Genomic DNA, 22803 nt, shown 5'->3' with positions numbered 1-22803 from the left:
CCACAAAAACTTTTAAAAAATAATTGCATTCTGCCCTTTAAATTCCCCTTAAAAATTACCTCCTTGAGCATAACAGCTATTACATTTTATTCCAGAGGTATTTACATTTTAATTGAGGTCAAAATGGTCCTGTACAGAAAGAGCGTGTTAGGATCTTGGCATCAATCACTGAGGATGTTTGCAATTTAGAAATTAATTGGTTAAATAAATAAGATTACATGAACTCCTTCCTGTAGTGTTAAGATAATTTACACCTATTAAGGACCAGGAATTGTCAAAGTTTTTCAAATGTATTACACATAAAGGAGGGTGCTTTACTTTTATGCCTTCTGTTTGTGCAGATTTCTGAATATTATCTGTGAAGTAGCAAAACAACCCTAGAATTTTAGTGGAACTGGAGTTATACATTTGTTACGAATTATTAGCATCTCACCGCTGGTCACCCAGAGAACGAGCTGGCACAGTGTTTGATTTTCATGGTCAGAAATTTTAAAATAAATAAGTTATCTCATTGTCACAGCTGGAGAAGGAGAGGAGATTAGCTGCAGTCTCTCCCAGTGCTAAACATGGTGAACAGCTGGCTCCAGGGTTCATCTACTTCATTCTCATGCAAGACCAGAGCAGACTAAATAGCTGCAAAACAAGGGCCTTAAAAAAACAAGGGCCACTTTTCTAGATGTTGCATCCCCATACCCTAAGTCACACATGCCAAAATGGAGGACAGAGTGGTTGCAACCATTAGCTGGCAAAAGGGCTGACAAGCCACAGCTCACGATGAGTGCCCAAAGAACAAGTAACATCTTTTCAAACACCAGTGTTTTTTCTGAGCATGAGTTTTAGAAGGGTTTAAGATTTTTACATTTGAGAAACTAAGGGAAAGTTCCCCCAATGCAAACACTAGCACAGAAAGTTTTTTGATTTAGGAACAAAAGGCCCTTTGGCTCAAGGTCAGTAAAAGTGGAAGTACCATTTCTGCCACTTCGCTGTCCCAGACACCTTGCAAAACAGGTGATTATAACACCGACAGTCCTAAATAAACTAACTGGTTTTAACCCTGCCCAACACTGATTCTAGTTATTGTCCCAAATGAAGAGCTACATCACTGTGCACCATCACCCTGTTCTGCTCCATGGGAAAAGGAATTTCAGAGCAGGAAGTCCAAATAAACATACGTATGCTTCTTGGGCCAAAGTACCCTGAGATAACACTCTAAACCGTAGCAACTGGTTAGCTCTGCTGCAGTCAAACTACTCCCTGCAAAAATACTCTGGATGTTAGAATCATCAAGCAAGTGTGTGCCTTCTGGGCTCTAACAGTTCAGAAATACCCATAATTTTCTGTCATTTCCCCTGCACAACTACCCTAGCCTTTCCTTGTCAAGACGAGACTGTCTCCTGTGGGTGGCATCAGGGTCTCAGAGCTTCCCAGGCAGCTCTCTCCTCGCATAGATGGGCACAACTCCCACGTGGAATGGATCAGACCTGGAGGGGTGCAGGTGACTCCACACAAAACGGGTGCTTTGGCACTAATCAACCAAGCTGAGTCTAGAAGGGCACAATTGTAAGATCACCCCCAAAACATCAGTGAGAACATGGCACGCTAAAAGCGGTGCAGCAAAATACCCGACCCTCCTATTCCCAAGCCCTCTGTTAAACTAGGAGAATTTCAGGTCACCAAAACACAGATGTCTGGTGCTATCTGAGATGTTCTCGGGCTCCAGCTGCCACCCAAGAAGGGACTGCTCCCCCATAGGTCCCATGTCATATTGCCAACCTCATGCAATTATCTCAGACACTGCCTGACATCTAAAACACTGGCAGAGGTGACATTTGCAATCAGAGTTGCTTCCCTGCTATGCTCCTCAGATATTATTGTTCTATGTGTGTTCACTTTTTGAAAGCTTGGCAGATGATTGAAAAATGCCTTCCATGCTTTTTAGTCTCAAAGTGATTTTGTCCTGCAGAATTTCCAGGGAAACATCAGTATTCAACAAGCCCCTCTTGCTGCTGGCCAAGTGCTCTCTGCAGTCACTGGCAGGATGACCCTTCCTGAACACATCTGATCAGTGCCATGTATTGGCTGTTCTGTGGTTGCTCTACGCAGTTCTACCATCTTTATGCAGCTGATAAAGGCTATGAAGCATGCAAAAATGGAAGCAGAAGGGCACACAGCAAAGCAGACAATTGGCTCATGCCCTGTCTTTTTTTCCTGCCTATCTACCATCAATACCCTACACACCTTCTCCTCTGCTTGTGAAGACAGGCACTCTCTTGTGTGTTTCCGTGCAGCTCAGAATCAGTTAGGCAAGCTAATGAATAGCAATGCAGCTGGCACTGTGCAAGAAGAGTACTCTTCCCCTCCCTCTGCCCTCCAGGTATCTCTGCTTGGAGAAGATGATACAAACCGTAGCTCTCCTCCTGGGCTCACCAGGCTGCCAACAGGCAGTTGTGATGAGGGCAGTTTCCCTAGGGTATGAAGACATTTTGATCCCTTTGCTTTCCCTCCTGCCTCCTCTGCCTGCCTACGGCTGCCATCCCTGCCTGTGCAGCCACAGCCTGGACAGCAGATCAGCAGTGTGGGTGCTGGCAGGTGGAGGGGGCAAAACCAGTTTGCTACAGGGCTGGAAACAGGTTCTGTTGGCCCCACAATTAACTACCGAGTTTCTGCCTTTTGTAGGAGCAGTCAGGATCACACTTTCAATTCATCCCACAGGGCAGGAACAGGAAAACTCTGTACTTGTACTGCTCAGGGTGAACAAAAAGAAATACCAGTCCAGAAAAGTCTATCACCTGCCATACCGAATATGACATTGCTAACACTGCTTTCACCAGGGCTCTTGATATCTATGTAATTTAAGTCTTTTGTTACAGCTGCAGCGCAGAATTAAACAAAAATTGGCTTTAAACCCATGAATACTTTAAACCTTTTTGGACTTAAAATTGAAAAAATTATCCAAAAATTCTGACTGAGAGTTTGCCGCTGTGGAGTCTTTTGGGAGTTTTGGTTCCCATTGCCCCAGGTGACCCAGAGGTCACACTGTATCCCACCCTCTGCTTCCAACCCAGTGCAATGTATCTTTAATATGACATTGCAAGACAGAGCTTGGGAGACACAAACTGTCTGTGAGCCTGAACTAAACATAGGAATGGGACATACAACACAAACAACAACTCTCTCCAGTTCCACAAGGAACCTAGCAGATTTTTTTTGTCAAAACGTGTCAGGTCACAGGTGAAGCTCTGAGTGGAAAGTTGAACCTTTCCCTCATGTAAAGTCCAACCTTTCAAAAACAGTAAAGTCCCAGACAACCTTAGTTTTTGCATTGAAAAACAAAACTTGCTCAGAGATTTCTCCTTTGTAACTCATCTTTTGTTCAGTGCAGCCGCACTGCCAGCAGTGTGAAGCAGAAGCCTACCTGCACATGTGATTATTTCAGTTTCCTCCATATGCACAGGTACAGATTCTGATCGCTTTAAAGTGGTGCCAAAGACAGTAATCTCTGATAGCACTATGAGTTAGGACTGATAACAGGCAAGTTTAAGCACTACTCGTGTGATAATTACATAGTTGTCAAAAATATATAAGTTGGCAGCATGCAGAAAATACAAAGTTTGGAATACATTGGAAACGCAAAGATGACCTTCTGCCATAGTCCATCATACAGTTGAGTTCTGAGTAGTTCCCTAGGGAGCTGTCTTACCAGGCATCAAACAAGCACTTTTCAGAGAGCATCTATTCCCAAGCCTCCTATCTTCAAAAGTGATTGACACGATCTGCAATCATGTGTGTTAACTGGGAGGTTTTTCCCACTATCCAGCATAGCATCAACAGAAACCCCTTCACTGCATACACCAAAGAAGTACATCCAGAAGCTGTGGTGAAGATGTCTGCTACAGTTTCATGGCTAATCCCATCTCTTGCTTGTGTCTTGCTGGTCTTGATCCACCAAGGCACCACCAGCACTTGTGCTGGCCTTTAAGCTTGTGAGAATCAAAGGGAACCCCGAAAAGTTCTTTCAATGGATAAGATCACCAAGATCAAGAGGCAAGACCCCTTCCTTTCCACACAGAGTCTGGCCTCTCGCATGGGTATGATAAACTACACATAGAAGTTGAATATTCACTACTGAAAACACTCAGTAGGTTTAACAGTTGCCATGAAGTGCTGCTGGGCATTTTATCAATGATCTCTGTCTTAAAAAACACATCCTCATGCCTTTTGAATTGTTCTTTTTCCAGCTGACCCATGAAAGACAGAAGAAACATCTCATGTTTAAAATGCAGTCCTTTTGCTGGTGTGTACAGACAGTGCCTAAGATATCAAATGCATGAGATCATTAGTCATCAGACTGGCCTGTTACCACTCACAGGCCCACATTGACTATTCAAACGGATTTTCAAAGGAAGACTCTAGCTGATGGTCAGAAATCCTTAATGGCCGCAGAATTCAAACTGAGGACTTACAGAAAAGGAAGAAACACTCACCATGAGGTTGCAATTCCATAGGGATATCATGGACACTCAGTATCACACAAACAATCACTAATGGTTTGTCACCATGGAATTTCTTGATATTTCATTGTCACATATGTATTTATTGTAGTATCAGGCCAAAACATGGTTGCCTGAACTCTCCTGTTTATACACTAAGAAAAAAAAATATCGCTACCCTTCTTCCTGTGTTATTAAAATTACTTGTGTCCTACAGCACAAGACATAGAAGTCACAGTATCTAACAGTCACCGAATAAACCTGTTGAAAATGATCAGTGGAGCGTGCAGAGGGAATCTAACATTTGTCCCGATTTACTTGCACACCTTGTTAGCTGCCTGAAGAGAACTCTCTTTCCCCTCCTCCTTGTAACTAATCAACATAAATATTTGTAGTGTTCACTTGCAAATAAGTGCATAAAAGTAAAAGAATGTACTTGATAATCTTATCTAAATGCTCTAGCCAAACTAGAGCATTTTTAAAGACGTAACAGGAATTAAAATATAAATTTTCTTCCTTGATCTTCCCTGCATATACAATTTTGCTATATGCTTACAAAGTTACGAGAAAGTGCAAAATTGTAATAGTAGGACTACAATATCCAGAGCTGGATATTCTGAACATCTTAAAATAATCTCCAAGCAAATAACCCTGAGAAAATGAGAGAGGGAAATCCATACTTACCTGAACGTGATCTGTCCAATTCTCCTGAGTCATGGTTTTCTGAAAAGACAAAATTACTTCTGAGCCATCTTAGAAAAGGGAGAATGCTACATACAGCAAGCTGAAATTTAACACACCGTCTTACACACTGGCATCAACTGTGATTGAGGAATGCATTCTGGAGCACACGGGAAACCTCTGCTTCTCATATGTCACCAGCCGGGGCATGGCAGAAAACCACAGCTTAGATGAAGTAATTCAGACAACTGCTACACTACAGCACATAAGACAAAAAAATTCATATGCAATCAAAATACACAGGCAATGGCAGGCCCTTACTTAGCAGTAGTCCACATTCTCATTATTAGCCGGAGCTGGGTCCTGGGCTCGTTTGCAGAAAACTAATCACCTTAACAACATGCTGCAAAGCGCAGCAGCATTTCTGAATGCCTCAAAGCTCGCACGGTGCTCTTGCAATGACAGAGACATCACTGAGCAAAGCTGAAACAGGCCATGGCCTGGTGGAACGCATGGATCACTGCTGTTGCCTTTACCTCAGATTTGCAATATATCCATAGACTGTTCACCTCAACAGCTAGCGCAGCAGAGAGCCATCCCCATAGGCTCCAGTAAAGGAAGTAATCTCAGGGATTATCTGCAAGGCTGAGCCTTCAGAACAGAAAAATACAACTTTTCTCAACAGCCAAGTCATGAAAAAACCTCTGGAATCATGAGGTCTGGGGAAGGAAACTGATAAGTTAACATCCCCATTCCAATGTAGCTCAGAGCCAACCTTGGGGAGAAACTCGGGATGGGACCTGCTCTCCATTCTGCCAAGAACACAGGCTGTGTGAGACTGATCAGCCACCAAGGCCTGAGCCTCACCCCTACTTCTGGCAGAGGTAACAATGATTACTAGTGCCACTTTTATGGAAAGGTACATGAGCAAACAGGGAGCAAGAGCCTCAAAGAAAACATCTTTGAGATATACAAGCATGTAATTTAAATACTAGTGAGATAAAGGAGCCATTTAACCAGACCTCATACACAGCTGAGAATAGTAAACAGAGAACACCAAAGAGCTCTCAGAAGAAGGAACTGTGTCCAGAAACAGCTGCCAAATGTACCTTAATGGAAGTAACTGGCCAGCTTGGATACTTTAAATCAAGCAAATACTCCAAAACAAAGGAAATGGAAGGCCAGAGAGAGCAGAACACCAGATCAAGAATCCATTCCACTCTGCTAAATAAATACACCTGGATAAATGCTTTTCTACTGTCTCACTACAGATGACCAAGCTCTCTAGAATGATGTCATCCAACATTAAAGCTTTGAGATGCAGGACGTTGAAATGCTTGATCCTCCCTCCTCTTCTGTCAGTGGATCTGGCAGGCAGCAAAGACAGATCAGAGCCTTCACTGATGGATCAAGAGGTCTTGGAAGCAGAACTGGCAGTACCAGAATGGCGTCATCAGATCACCACCACTCAACCCTATCTTCACATTCAAAGTACTGGGGGGTGGGGGATCAGAAAAAACACATGCATCTGCCTTCTTCTGTCAGAACATCAAATGAATCCTCTTTTGAGCAAAAGAACAGGCATTTCTGGAGGAGGTGTCTCATTTCCTGAAAACTGGCTCTCTGAAGACTGGATCAATAGTAGGAACATCTGAACAACCTGTTGGGCTCTGTTAAAACTCTGTTAAAAAAGCCACTTGTGTCTACAAGAAGAAAGTCTTCTATGAACTGCAGATGAAACACCACTCCATGTTTGGCAAATACAGCTTGATAATTCAAAATTCAAGAAATGGAAACATTTCACTACGACATGCAGTCTCTTGTGGTCCTTGCCCTTCACAGTCCAATTGATATACCTGGATACAAGAAGTGCAAGCTGTTTTTTCCAGAAAAGGCAGAACAAAAACTTACTCTCAGCTAGTACAATCTGTCTCCAGGCACAGGATAATGATGAATGCCAGACCATCAAGAGAAGCACCAAAACTGCCCTGTTGACAAGAAGAGAAATGTGCTCCCCAATGCAGTGAGCTCAAGAGCATCCAAAGGGCAGTGACTTGGCTCAGTACACTCATGAGTGGGGAGGAGAAACCATAGCCAAGTAATTCTGCAGACAGTCAACCTCCAAGCTGCCTCCTAGAAACCTGCTCCTTAGAAAGAATTAATGGCATCTTCTAATTTCTACAAGCACTCAGTGCCAGGACAAGTACCAGCGTATTTGGAAAGAGAATTTGGAGGCTGGACAAAAGTAAAGTTAGTTCAAAGAGTGGTCCAGGAGCTGAAAGTACTACCATTTTGCTCAGCAGTAACAAGGCTGTTAGCACAAAAAAGCTTCTGTGGCAGGTTTGGGCCACACCTATCACAGCCAGGCCACAAGTACCAAAGCAAAGTGCCTACAAAGAACCCAGCAATGCGGCATGCCTAAAACCTTGTGTTCTTAAAAAAAACACAACACCTCCCCACCCCCAACTCTTCAGCCAGTATGCTCCTGCTTATTTGAGATGGCTGAGAGAAACTGAACGTATGGAGAGCACACCCTGACCTACCTACATGTGTCTCAGATCACTGCTGAGGATGCTGAGGTGAACAAGCATCCAGCTCTAAGCAATCATGACACCCAATCATTAGAATATCAACGGACACAGAAACTATTCACTCACAGAAAAAACAGGTCCAATGGCAGATCCAATGCATTTCTATGCAATAATAATCACAAGGAACACTTGCTTGTATACTATCAATACATTTCAATCATGTTATTAAAAACGTAAAATAAACAAAAAGCCTCATTCACACCCATGCTACACAATACAGAAACGTACCTCAACAAACCTCTTGTAAAAGAGGTAATTCAGAGTTCTCAAGTGCCGCTGATTTATGACATTAGGGCAGAGAGCTAAAAGAAGGAAAAAGACATTTAAGTATACAACATAGCTGAACTTCCTTGAAGTTTTACTGTCTAGACATTACATTTTTCCTTCCCCAATTTCAAACTTGCTATGTTGAAGGCAGGATGCCATCACACTTGGAACAATGACAGACAGACACACACATTGTCAGCTTATCTAAACTATAAACTGTTATTTACACTTTCAACCATGGTTAGCAATGCTAATCTTCGGCTACTGATATCTCTCATTCTACCACCCTTGAATGATAAGATCCACTTGTTGGTTCAATATGCTTCCCAGTCAATGACTTCACACCTTTAATTAGGCAGCATCCTCATACAGGCACCACCTCTAGTTTCTAGAGGCTGCATTCTTTTTGATTTAATTGGAACCTGTGCTGTTAATTCATTGAAGCAGTTTTGAACATGTTACTCAGGATATAAACTCATGGCTAAAGTTTATCGGATAAAATATACATCCATGAAAGAAACTCCATATCCATACAAAGAGGGAGGTGACTATTTTTTTGCTGAGCTAGCAAGCAACAATTGTTGTTATTATTTTTATTACTGTCATCTTCATTAGATATGCCTCATTACAACTGCAAAAAAACAAGACCTTCACATAGCACCTTGTTTTGAAATCCAGCGCAATGAGAGATAAACGCAGAAGATAAAATACATTAACTAGGATTAGCATACGTATCTGTCAGTTCTTGCTAGATGCTGGTATGCATATACAGGGAGAGATTTAACCAAAGCCTTCACTGGGGTTTCAGTGGCTAAAACTATCTCGCTGGTAGTCAGAAGGAGCAGGACCAGCAATCAGAAACGGTAACAGAAAACAGTAAAGTTAAAATTCTCTGCAGCCTCCTTTGAATCAGCATACACTGGGAGAAACCAGTGTTACCAACTCAAAAGGGCCTCAGAGCTTAGCACTCTCCGTGCCCCACATATGGCATGCCCAATGATTAAAAACTGAGAGAATGAAGAAAGATGTCTAAATACCAGACTTGGCATCAGAGGGATATGAATTGCTGTACCACTGGTTACTGCAGCTTCTCAGAGTCTCTTGAAGCATCACTTCATAACTTGAACATTTCCGTCTCAAACAGAAATGTTTAAAGCTGCTATTTTTGAGTTAATCTTCCACAGCGTGACAACATATCCTTGCCCTCAAAGGATCTGAGGAAATTATTGCAATTGTCCCGCAGGATGTTATCCCAGTAAATATGGTGATCTTTCCTCCGGATATTATCCCAATATCCGTAGGAAAGATCATCAGCTCATGGCAAGCAACAACCTTTAAAGAAGGTAAGATCAACATCAAAATTTAATAATATCACCACGTAACTTAAAGATTTCAAAGCACTTCAGAAAGAAACACAGCATGGCTGCTCTAGGTCGCCAAAAAGATCCATTGAACATTTTCTGTGAGCTTCTAGAGGAAATATCCAAAGCACAGGACTTTGCAGAACTGAGGGATTTTAAGTGCCCAGCTACCTGTGCAGAAAGTAGGACAGAGGAACACAGATGGACTGAAACATTTCTGAACGCACTACTGACATTTTCTGTTCTGACAGAGCAAAGGAACTGGGTTTGGATCCAGTTTTCTATATTTTATTACAAAAAACAGAGGACTAATCACAAACATGAGGATGAAAGGTAACTTGGTAAGAGATAATGAAATGAAGAGTTCAAAGCTCTAAGGAAAGGAAGAACAGCAAAATAAAACCAACAGAATGGACTTCAATAAACTCAGAGGACTGGCAGGTAAGATTTCACCTGAAAATAATTTATAAGGGGAAAAGGAGTTAAGAAGAGGTGGCAATGGAAAAACTGGCAGTGAAGTAAGAGACTAACTGCTAAATTGAAGCTTTTATTGATCTCAAACACAAGAAATTAGAAGAACGTGGAAACTGGATCACACACATACAAAAGGACAGCACAAACACATAAAATCAGAAAGCCTAAAGTAAAATGTGAGATGCATCTACTAAAAGCAATAAAGGCAAAAGAAATTCCAGGTAGCCTTTTGGAGAAAAAAACCAACCAAACCCCAACAAAAGTCTAATGGCAAGGCTAGAGAAACCCACAATATACACTTATTTCACTCATATAACATCGGTAAGGTGTGTCTACTGGGGACATGGTGCAATTTATTTTTAAGTGTGGTACGTGGCTACCACTCCCAGGTGATACGCGATGCCTCCTGCCCTGGGATGGGGACCCAATCCTCTCTTTACACTGCACTGAAAGCCTGACTTCCATTCACAATGAGACTCCTTCACCCTGTTCTGGCAGAACAGAAGGTCCAGATAAAGCATACTTTGTTTGGGGACAAAGTAAAGGAGCCTTTTTAAAATAAAATCAAGGTACCTGAAATGCTAGAGGCTTTTACCTTGGTATTGCTAAGGATTGCCAGGGAATCTGATGAGAAGTGAGCTGTGCATTAATGTCTCAGCGTATTATGAGATTAGTCCCTAAGTGCGACTTAGTGGAGGGTAGGGCCGAACTCAAGAAAACCTCTTTTTGTTGTAGCCTGATGCATTACTGTCTCTCATAAAATGCTCTGTGCCACTACAGATCAGGGTCAGCAGTCCTCAGAAAGGAAGGTGAAACAGCAGAACCACCAGACTAGCCCCAAACCCCTGAGCTACCTACTAGCTTTGAAGCTGCCTGGAGCACTAGCTGACTGGAGAAGAACAGAGAGCATAGCACAAGGGGTTTGATCAATGCCTAAAGGAAAAAATGCTCCAGTGTGGTCTTTAGACAGGTATCTGGGTACGATGAATTCATGTGCAGAACTGCAAGGGTGGCGTCAGTTTTTCCAATGAAAAGCTTGGAGCTGCTGGCCAGCTTGTCTTGGTCTAGAGCAGATCATATTCTACTGCCTGTACTTCAGTAGACAAAAATGTAGCTGAGAAGGTAAGGGCCCAGAGAGGACCCTGGCATGTTCAATCCCCTTCTCCTTCAGCACCTTGACTCTGCGGCCACTGCAACCTCAGGAGTGGATGGCTCCTATCTTCTGACACCTAAGCCTAGAGGTTCTTCTCAGTCACAGTGCTATATAAAGATGTGCTGGTATTTAACATGAGAGCTAAAAAACTCTGAAGGAAAGTCAGCGTGGAATTAGGGGGGAAACAACCCTTGTAAAGCAAATGTAAAGGAAAGGAATAACCTTCTGCTCTGTTTTAATGAGGAAAAGGTAAAAACATTTGAAATTTCCTCCTTCCAAAGGCACTCCTGTAGAGTTATAACGGCCATTCCTCTCTCTCTAACACAGCATCTTTTGGAAGTGCCTTGTGTAGACTCCCGCGAGTCCCTGGTGGAGCTCTCCCTGGTGACTGCTCTGCGATGTGCTCGCCGATCTGGCAGATCTGATGAAGTCCGAGGACAGTTGTGAGTTACCTGAGCAGATGCCCAGACTGCTGAGCAGCCCTCGTCTGCCCTCTACTGCCCCAACACTGACGGAGTGATAACGCTTTATCTCGCAAATCAGTTCTGGGGCTTAATAAGGAAGACTCACACCAAATTGAAATTAAAGGTTAAACCAAAAGGATAACCTGGTGGTCAAACGGAGAGAAACATTTCTCTTAGTTTATGCTAAAAAAACTTTTTAAAGACTATGGTAAAAACATGTTCATAGCATTCAAAACTTAAGGTGCTCAGCTAATTTATTACACTGCTACAGGACAATGGTAACTGTTAACTGTGCCTTCAACTACCATCTCTTTTCTACCTATTTTCTGCTTTATTGTCGTATAGGCACTAAGGCCCAATATATGAGGACAGTTATACTTTTCAAAGTGGTATCATTTCTACCTCATACCCAATGAATTTTCAATGAAAAACGCCACTGAACTCTCTGTGGTGTACTGGCTGTGCAAAACCACAACAGAAAATACTCAACCATTTCAAACCTAGGTAAGGCCTGATCCCTCATCTCTGACAGCTGTGTTGACTGAAACTTGCATTTGTGAATCTAAGTCAATCTCACAGGGTCTCCAAAGAGTAATAAGTAATTAGCCCGCAAAAGCTACAGGCTTGTTAAACCAGAGCATACTGACCCATGTGTGAGAAAAGACTCTATAAAACTCAATTTCCTCAATCACATACCTTTCTGACCAACTTCTTCCTTCCCCAATAAAGCTAATTAAATGGAATCCACACAGTTTATTGGGACACTTTTGGGACTTGCAGAAAATCTTCCACTTAACATGCAGTGTTTTGTGTGTTAACAGGAATACTGGAATACAGTTCAGAAAAAGAAAGGACTAATCTAAGATGATGGCACTTTTTTTTTGCCTGAGGTCCCAGATCTTTTTTATATTGGGCCACCTCCTTTCTGGCTCTGAAATTTAAGACTGGCAGTTTCAAGGAGTGTTTCAAATCTCAATGGCTGATCAACACCTAAGTTTTGCTTAGCAGTCAGTGAAATTTACTGTGAGTGGGTACGAGTGAGCTTGGGTAGTGAAATATGAAAGTAGATTTGGAACTGCAAGAACTGAGTCATATACAAGTTTGCCTTCTCATACCAAGAAACCCTGTCCTCCTCCAGCCCTTCTCACCAAAAGCCACTTCCCTCTTCTGCTGCTGCTCTCAGCCTCTTTCAGCGAGTAGGAGTCATGAGTGAAGAGGAGATAGAAAGCAGCAGCAGACTGCAGCATCAAACAAGCCCACAATCAGGTTAGGTAACAAGAAGTGTGAGTTTTACCTCACTGCTAGCTTTTGGTGGAACTGCTCAGAACAAGAGAAATGAGGGGTTTTTAAAACTGTATGTTTTACCTAGCCTGCTTCCTTTTTGTACGCTCTTTCCTCAGTCAGATTTACTTCCACTAAAGAATGGAGAAAGAACACCCAGAAATTCAGAGGAAGGGAGGGGAAAGAGGTGGGAGGAAAAGGAAAGCCGTGTTATTCCAGCTGCCACCATTTCCCAATTCAGTTCAAGCAGGACCAGCACTAAGGCAGCATTTCCTCTGTAGGCATTCATCCCCTTCCAAAGCATTTTGAAGGAGACTAAGACGGCCACAGTTTAGCAAAGTGTGAAGTCCTGCTCTGAATTACATGTGGTATTATGAAAAAAATAAACATCTACTTTCATATATTGGACTATGAGAGTCATCCAGCACTGGTTTTAGCCGCCCCAAATCTGGCATCTTGTCTAAATCAGTAGCCCGCATCCCCCTTCACATCAACAGAGGTGGACAGCCCTCTCTAGCAAGTGACTTATCTTGCACTGTAGACACTGCAGTTTGCACAGGATGGATCACTCTCTGGAAGCATAGGCAGGAATGGGATCTGCATCTACCTCAAAGAACCTCCTCATCAGTGAATGTGTTGTGGAGGACCAGCAAGATTTGGCCATTATTATCGGCAGCTACAACATCCGAAACACCATCACGAGGCTGAGGCACACTATCACCCCACAGAGAGCACCTGAGATCAACAGCTACATGCTCCTCTCCTAGATTTTTTTTTTTTTAATTTCTCAGGATTTCACATGTGAACAGTTATATCATTTAACCTCTACAGTTAATATCATACCCTTGGTGGATATTTCATAAGAAAAAGGGAACAACTCAATTCTCTTTACAGATCATAAAAGCCAACCTTGCAAAGGAGGAAAAATTACTGAAGACTAGTAAACTCCTGGGAATGTTTTAGATTTTAAATAAATCACCCCCTATATGTCTCAGCTTTCACACCAATGTGCTAAGTTTATGTTTACTTATCCTCCAACGAGGGTTTGTAAGGATTATCTTACTAACTTTTGAATACCAGTCTGAAGATGTGAAGATTAATATGCAATATAGTGTTGCTGCCAGGTGTAATAAGCCCACAATTTGTGGTTAGAAAACACTTTTCAGTCCAAGAAAAGAGAATTGCATATCTAGGACTGATGATGAAAAGCTTTGCAGGGTAAAACACAACGGTGCACCTAAAGGCCTCTGAAGCAAGGTCCCAAAGAGAAGAAAAAACGATCAACAGTCCCCGCTAACAATCAAAATAAAGTAGATTTTTTTAGATAACTGGTAGTGAAGCAGATCTATTCAGTGATGTAAAATGTGTTACTTCTCTCAGAAGGCTGCAAGAGCCTTAAAATTCCCTACCACCAACCCTAGTTTATGCAAAGAATACAAAGGACTGTGAGGCTCCTGCTTCCCAAGGGTTATCTCTTCCCAGCTGACGGACCCATAACTCAAGAAAACAGATCCCCAAATGAATAATGACTTGCCTCTTATGTGAGTGGAATGGAGTCATAACTCAAAGCTGACCATCATGTGTTTACGTAGAGCCATTCTGAGGTCAAGATTTATTTCATATCATGGAAGAAGCAGTCTATCAGTCACAAGCACTGCATTCTTTGACAGTACAAAGTGATAATTCCCATAACTTACCAGCCTTGTTTTTCAATATTATTAATTAAACCCTTAAACTCCCCATGATAAATTACAGCACAGATTCCTTGCTGAACATGGAAGAAGACAAATTGACTTCATCTGTTCTTTATTGGTGAGATAACTCTACAATATGTTGCAATATCACATACCTGGATCCACGTTAAATCGGTCTAGGAGCCTGAAGACCAGCTTGCTTAGCATTTTGCGGTTAAATTTATCTGGTTTGTACCTGGACAGGCCTTGATATTGTCTGTAAGCAAATAAACAAAATCAGAAAGAAACATCTGTGGAATCACCTCAAGTATGTTTCCCAAATAGTAGATATTTGGTACAGGTATTAGGGTTTGCTAGGTGTTAGTAAGAACAGTCCACTACCTTTCCCAAGTTACAGCAAAAAGCCAACAATACAACCCCACAAATATCCCAGTCAATGACTGAAGCGAGTCCAGAGGCTTATTTTAAACAAAGAGAAAGCAAGCAATTCCCTCTCGTCTTTTTTCAGAACTAAGACTGCAACTATTGCATCTACCTTGCGAGTTTGACTGTACTGTTGGCTTTGTGACTGACAGAAGCTATTCTAGTGAGAAGCAATTTATAAATTAAAACACACACGACTATTTCATGAGCACATGAAGGTTAACCACTTGCATCTCTTGTTTTTCTGCCACTTCATCACAGTATTATCTTCCTGCAAAACCTGTACAACCGATACTGAAACTCACCCTTGTCTGCAGCAAAGCACGAGAGTCTGATTGCTACAATGTCCTGGAGGAAGCTTTGATATTGTTATATTGCTAAGATCTACTGCACAGGTTTCATTTTGCACTGCTCTCTCCTGGCAGGAACTGAGCATCTGTCAATAGGAATGATACCTCTGTCTTATGGGCTGAGGCGTTTGAGAAGACTCTGGCACAGATACCAGAATTTCCCCCTTCTCTGCTGAAAAGTAAATACACTGCACTCCGTTACACTGAGAAACGATCTTAGATAGACAACCAGAGAACATACTGTCCTCTGACAGCAAGTTGGCCCCAGCTGTTTAGAAATTCAACAAGCATTTCTACCTTGTGATGTCTCTGATATTAAAACCAGGTTCACACCACGTGTCCAGAATCTGCAAGAGCTTGCTCTGGAGCTCAGGATATTCTCCCACATAATCTTCCACCAAGTTAGTTTTATCTTGGAGCAGTAGTGGCGTACACATCTAGAAGAAGAAATTACATTTAAAGCACTGTGTCCTGCCTTTGATCACCATGTTCCGCAGACTGAGCACTGCAGCACACAGAAGGCATGGAGGAGGTCCATGACATTGCAGACTGAAACCTGGCAGAGGGCTGTCCCATTCCCTGCTGCTCAGACATGGTGCACAAGTCACAACCCCCCTGCTTAATCGACCAGTGCTGCCTAAAAGAGTGATGTGACATTTTCAACACAAATATTAGCCAACATAAATGACATGACATTTTCAACACAAACATTAGCAAAGCTTCAAAATAGCAAAAGCACTAAACTCCATCACAGTGATAACCATCTGTCAAGAACACAGCTAGAATTTTTTATAATGTGGCTGCAGCTAGAAAAATAGACCAGTAAGCTGCAATGGGGTCTAACAAAATACACTCTGTCACTTCCCTAGATGTAAAGGTACATCAGCAATGCAGCGGTTACTTCTTGGGAACAAAAAAAAGCCTCAAGTGAAAGGCAGCACAACTTGGAGGGCCTTGATGGATCTCCTGCTTAACAAAAGGTGGATCTGATGACAGAGAAGCCTGCAGAGGAAATGACTCACCTTCTCCACATCTTGATCTGGCTGTAATTTTAGCTTAATACTCAGTATGGCTGCCTAGAAAATACAAAAAAAGCTGTGTATTTAGGAGAAAAACACCACAGTGGATAAATGGGCATTATTCCAAAGCGAAGTATATATGCTATTATCCAAATTTTTAATGTGTTAATTATTTCTGTTAAATTTTCAAGTACAAATCATATAAACATTTGGCCACATACATTCCACTTCGAAATGTGCAAAACCACTCTTGGTAGAGTTGCATATTCTGATCAGCGGCATACCCTGGAGCAAAAGTGAAAGATCAAGTTGTCTGGCAGAAAGAAAGAAAGAAAACTGCTTGGCCAAAATCAGCTAAGATGAATATTTTCTATTGATATAATTGTAAAAAACACCTGACCCACCACACCTTTCTGAGTTAACTTTATCCATCTTGCTGTGCCTTTTAAATTTTGTAAAATGGTTGCATTTTGTGAAAGAAACTCAAGATTTAAAAGACCCTGAAATCAAGAGGTCTTTGTTTTTATAATTTCTGCGTAGCTCCACACAGTCAGAAAGATGGTAAGAACTGTATTTTTCCTTTTTGTGGTATCTACAAATCTTTGATAAGCCGAGACCTGCCACGTTCACAAATTAACTCTAAATCAGTATCTTCTGCAGATGAGGAAACTCTGCTATGGTGAACAGCAGCAACTCAGACTGTGAGAAGAACTGGTTCAGCCACTGTCTATCCTGTCCCAGTCTGGTGATTACAGAAATGTATTAAGATCTAACTGTGCATTACTTGAGAGGCATATAAACTAATTAGGATTTTAAGAAGTTAATGGTGTCTAATTTCTGTAGTGTGTGAGAATACTTGGATCTCAAATACAGAGTAACCATGTAATGGCTTGCTTTAATATAGTGTATTGTTCCAGTAAATAGAGTAATAAGAACAAGGAGCCTTCTAGAGCATTTATGTGTTAGTACTGACGTACCTGTGAGCTAGGTAACAAGGATGTTTTACATGAAGTGTCCTTTGAATTATTTTCCAGTTAGGCCATATTTTCCAAAACGGTTGTAAACACTGTTTGAAAACACGTCTGACCCTACTGCAGCATGCATGTAATGCTAAGCAACAGCAGGACAGAGTATGTAATCAACTGAGTTCACAAATGCCTAGTTATTCAGATGAGGACATAGTGTGTTAGGGCTTAGAGGAAAAGCTCTTATCTTCAACAGGTTTCTCTGTTATTTGTGATTGATTTTGCTTTGTGAGAAGATCATGACAATGATGGATTTGTCAAAATAGTTGCATTTTAAAACTGTGTTATTTGTTAGAATGTGTAAACAAATGTAATACAGTAAAAAAATGTGCATTCCCCCCAAGCAAATGCAAACCTCAACATTATACTTCACGTGCGTGAAACTTTATAGCAAAATTTAACTAGAAAAATAACCTAAGTGGGGGTTGGAGCACACCTTGAAACACATTTTCTGTGATCTCTCCTAGCATTCAAATGACACCTCAACTTAACTCATCACTGGAAGCACATGTTCTGCAAACCCAGCCAAGCAACACAGACAAAACCGAACAGCTCACCCGAGGATTGCTCACAGCAGAAGCTGTGGGTTACATTACCTTCTGGGAAATTCATGCATGTATTTCATCCACTGCATCAAAGACTGAGTATACAAAAGCAGACTACCAACACATACCATGTAAGTTCAATTGTTCAATCTTACTGCCCAGAAAGAACACAGATACCCAGTTATCAGTGGAAAAATATTTTTTTTCTGTTTATTTTGATTTGGGTTTTGGTTTGGGGGTGGGGGGTGGGGGTGTGGCAGGGGGTGTTGTTTGTTTTTTTAACACAAAATGAACACTGTGTCACTGACAGTCCAGGCTTCATCCCAAAAAGAGAAATCAACAGAAGAGCTTTAAGTGACAAAAGCAGGAACTAACATTAATGCACTGACTGTATGCTACAAACCAGATATTGAATAGAAAGGCACATTATCATTTCTGAGCCCAGCTAAATCTTCAATCAAATCTCTCTCTTACTCCAGTCTTTATAACTATTCCACCTGTTTAGAGACTAATATGCTACTCTGCTCCACAAGCATCAAGTACTTTTTCTCTCAAATTATCAGATTAACATCACAAAGTTCAAACTGAGTAATTATTCTCAACTTGTATAAAAGCTGAAGGTTGCTACTTCTGTTTTGGACTTGAAGAAGGGTTTTGGGTCTTCAAAGCTTTGGCAGCTGGTTTTATTTTCCTCCCAGGTATCTCAGTTTGCTGAATTAAAAAACAAAAAGAAAAAAAAAAAAGACTTGCAACTCTCAAAATCTTGTTTCACCATTTGATCTCATTAGTAACTTTTATTAAACAAGTAATCCATTAGTTTTAACATGCAAGCATACAATGGTTTCCCTAATAGCTTTTTAATGTTCACATGCATGTTCAGATTAACCTAATTGCAGAACTGTTATCTAAATGGCATAGTTTTATCTCCATCTCTATTAACCGTACAGGTGACTTAATCAGATGAACAAGTGCCTTGTCAGGTTAGGTTTTCCTCTTTTACTGGATGTATCCTCTTTTACCCTGTACCAAAGGGTGTAGAGCAACGAATATTCATGTAGCCAAAGTGTGGAGAGACATCGCCTTCCAACGCCAGCTGTGGCAGACCCAGCTCACACCATCACTGCTGCAGGTCAGAGGAACTTGAAGCAAATCACGCAAGCTGGCTTTTAACATCATTTTAACATCACCCAGCTAAAGTAGGTGACAGAGCAGTCAAACAAATTGTGCTGCTGACAGAAACTTCCCACAGCAGGGAACACTGTCCCCAGCAGGGCAGCAGCCTCGTCCATGCACAAAGCTAAACGTGGAAGGACACGCAAGACCTGGGTCCTAGGAACAAACAAGCAGGCTGGATTGCAGGGTGTAGTTACATGGGCTGGCTGGCTGAATAGTGAGGACAACGGAGATAAAATCAGCGTGTTTACAATAGGAATAATAAGAGAAGAGATATGAGTAACTGTAATAAAGATGAAAGTGTTTGGCAGCTGTGTCTGTGGTCTCAACTTAGAGCTATTTTAAGATTTTATTTTGTTGTTATCATGTTTTGAATTGTTTCACTCCACAAACAAGTTTTGTGTAAAATGACCCTATTTTTAACAGTCTGTTTATAGATAAGATCTCCAGAAAAGCAACACCTCATTCGCAGACTCATTTTGTAGTTAGAAAACAAACACTTTAATTAGGCAGACAGCATGCTGTAACTGAAATGGTGAGAATCCCCCTCCCCACCCAAGAAACATGCATTTCGCCATACACGGTGCTGCACTCCCAAGCTGTGCTGGAAGACTAGCCAGGGTAGCTGGAAGCTAACTATCATGTTAATCCAACTGCAGATCCTCAGACTCGGGTTGGATCAGCAGGGCGACAAAAATCCTAAGCAGCAGATACCTCCCCCACTTCACCAGGTGATCAATAAGAGCAAAAAACCTAGCTACGACGCAGGAACGGGGAAAAGCTCTGGTGAATGCTGAGATATTGTCAGCTTATCAGGGTCTACTCACCCTCCCTCAAGCTATAAAGAGAACATGCTATAGTCTTGACTGGTGGTACAAGTAGCCCTTTCACAAAAATACATTTCATACATAAGAGATTTTCTAGCATGTAATCTAGTAACAGCAAAGAATTAGCATTATTAGCATTATTGATACACATAAAAGTGTTTAACCTATACTAAAACCCTCCTGCCCCAGATCATAACAGAAATATGGAAAAGGGTGGTCCCTCTCTTGCCTTGCATCCCCAGGTACGTAATGAAGCCACTGCTTAGTACAGGAGAAAAGGTGATGACCCATTGCCTGATTCAAATCCCATCAAAGTTCATGAGTCTTCTCATTGTCCTCAGGCAGCTTTGGGTCATTGATTTAATTATGGTGAAAGCGAAAATCATATTTGGACATTTTGTAGTAGTGTTGTTTCCCAAGGATAAACATGTAAAAATATAGCAAAGGAAGGCTGGATGAGGATGGGGAAGAATTCAAAGCTGGGCAATGCTATATTAAATTACATCTAAAATGCATGTAGGTGCATTGACCATAGGATGGGGGAAGTTACCCAAACTTGACGCATTCATGCCAAGTCACAAGCACCAGACCACTCTTCTAGTCATGCAATTGCAACATCAAGAGTATGGGAAAATGGGGAGTGTTCTGAAGTGAACACACAACCCCAGAGCACCCTGCACCAATACCTGATCTTCTCTAATTGTTTTGAATGCAATTGGCTCTGCCTCATCTAAAAATGACTATTCTTTCCATATACAGTACGAAGTGCAGGAAGCCACACAAGATCTTATCTGCAAGGGCATGTGCACTTGGGTGGTGTCTACACTGACAATTTACGCAATTTTCCCACGGTGGGGTTAGCACCAGAGGAATAACCTTTTGCTAGTAGCACTGCTTGGAGTGATGATGCAGGACAGACACAAATGGTTTCTGATGACTCCTGTATTACTTAGCTCTGCTGCAAGCAAGTTGGGACAACACAAAAGTAAATATGCTTGTGCCTGACTTAGTGTAGTATTTCTGAACCAATGGTGAAGGAATTTCTGAAAACCCATAGAATAGACCAAACAACAGAATGAGACTTTGCAGATGAGGATCCAATGTCAACTCTAAGAAAATCACAGTGATCAAAGCCTGGATACATAATAATGGTAGAAATAATTGAGTAAAAGGCTTATTAATCATCGGGAACATCTGTTTTGTGTTTTGGAATCACTCATTTCAAACTTGTGGCTAATCAGTTTTGCTCAAACTCTTAGAGTACACCACTGCATAGTGTACGACATCAGGTTAGATGTTTAATTACTTCCTGCTGAAAGAGCATACAATATACACAGCTGTCTTCAGGAATATCTTCAGAAATGAGAAAAACATGAGATTTTCCAGGTCCACTTTCAAGAGAGCATAAACATATTTTACAAGGAGTGAGACTGTCAAAATGAAGTAGTCACAGGTTACTCATATCTAAAGAATTTGAGGTAGAGAAGTAAAAGTCAAGGTTGCAGTATGTGTGTGCACAGGTAAAGGGAAGAGGGAACTGAAACAAACACTTCCGTGATTTGTCTTCCTTACGTCACTCAAAGCAGTTTTAAACCTGGTTTAACTGGTCAGTGCATCCTCACAAATGGGTGATCCTCTGGAGCGCTGCCCAAGTTTCCTGTGCACACAGGCCACCCACCTTCACCAGATCCTCCAGATCCAGACTTTCTGTATGGCTAGATCTGCTGCACATTTGCACCTCTTCTACAAGAGCCCGCTTGCTTGACGAGAGCCCAGAAATCCTGGTAGAATACTACCATCTGAATTATTATTTCCCAGCAATACTCAAGCTCCTTCCCAACCACTTCACCAGACAGATGTCCATAGCAGAGGCAGCTGCAGAAGACATGGTGTTTGGGAGCAGGCGGCAGAGTGGTCCATGGCCTGCAGGTTGGCTACCTCTGTTCTGGAGTGGCATGAATCTTGCAGGCAATGTGCCATTAAAGCTGTCCTTTAGCAGTAGATTAAGTTAATAGGAAAAAAAGGTTGAGACTGACATCATCATCTTTACATGAGAAACATTCCCTGCAACATTTTCCTTGTTTTTCTTATCAATTATTATTTTTAATTTGAAAGAAACAAGGGAATTCAAATGCACACACTTTAAAATACAGAGTTGAACAAGGCTTTGTAATTAAAGTGGTGAATGGGGGAAAGAAGCAGTATCAGAGACATTTTCATTGTCCTGAGAACAACTCAAAAGTCAGAGTGAAGAAATCCAAAATCTGAATATCCACTGATGTGGTCAATCAATCTTAACAGTGATCTGTATTGACAGATTTGCAAAAATACACCATGTGTACTCAAGTACCATGTATGAAGTAGGACTACAAACAATAACATCCCTGAATCGGTGTTCAAAATGTCACTACACTGAAAATCAAAGGTCATGTAGGTGATTGAATTATGCTTTTCTACACCTTAGCATATTTGTATTCCTTTAAGTTTGGTCAACCATCCTTTCTACCAAATTATCAAATTACTTCTGGAGTAGTATGTATTGCTGACAAAAACTTTGAATTCTGTGTCTCCAGAGCTTTTTCTCTGGGTACTCCAACTTATTTTATGACAAATTTTATCAACTGAATTTTAACAGATAATCCACATTATCTTAACTGAAAGAGCAAATATTAACTGAATTTAACATATAGAGTCAACCTTCATTATTTGTAGAAATTAACGGATGAAACGTTAGTAGAAAAAAATATACTCTGCTTTTATAAACAGATAAATCTGGGTGGACAACAATAAAAAAAAACCTGTTAAAAATTAAATACTCCCTGTCCCACTAATAGCTTAGTCCAATGGTCTTGTCTAAGAACCAAACCGATGAAGGGGAGAAAAATGCTGCTAGTCACCGATACAGAGAAGTTGGAGTGGGAGCTCTCTCAGGCCCAAGAATATTTCTGGTTGTCAGAGGCTAAAAAGATTATTTATTGTTTCCTT

General features: G+C 41.3%; 1 protein-coding gene across 14 annotated transcripts in view; it reads right to left on the bottom strand.

Annotated features, from left to right (window-relative positions):
* EXD3 (exonuclease 3'-5' domain containing 3) overlaps nucleotides 1-22803 on the bottom strand; it is a 295489-nt gene that overhangs the window by 170723 nt on the left and 101963 nt on the right. For all 14 annotated transcript variants that reach the window (XR_008239335.1, XR_008239338.1, XR_008239337.1 and 11 more), the window contains exons 7-11: nucleotides 16252-16305; nucleotides 15527-15666; nucleotides 14612-14712; nucleotides 7991-8064; nucleotides 5175-5213 (exon numbers count right to left, since the gene is read on the bottom strand). Coding sequence is in view for 9 of the 14 variants with exons in the window: in XM_052815030.1 (XP_052670990.1) it covers nucleotides 5175-5213; nucleotides 7991-8064; nucleotides 14612-14712; nucleotides 15527-15666; nucleotides 16252-16305 (408 nt within the window). In the remaining 5 variants the exon portion in view is untranslated. The remainder of the gene's footprint in view (nucleotides 1-5174; nucleotides 5214-7990; nucleotides 8065-14611; nucleotides 14713-15526; nucleotides 15667-16251; nucleotides 16306-22803) is intronic.

Source organism: Harpia harpyja, chromosome 19 (assembly GCF_026419915.1).
Source record: "Harpia harpyja isolate bHarHar1 chromosome 19, bHarHar1 primary haplotype, whole genome shotgun sequence".
NCBI lineage: Eukaryota > Metazoa > Chordata > Aves > Accipitriformes > Accipitridae > Harpia > Harpia harpyja.
Note: the sequence above shows the minus strand (reverse complement) of the source record. Positions and strands in the feature narration are given on the sequence as shown.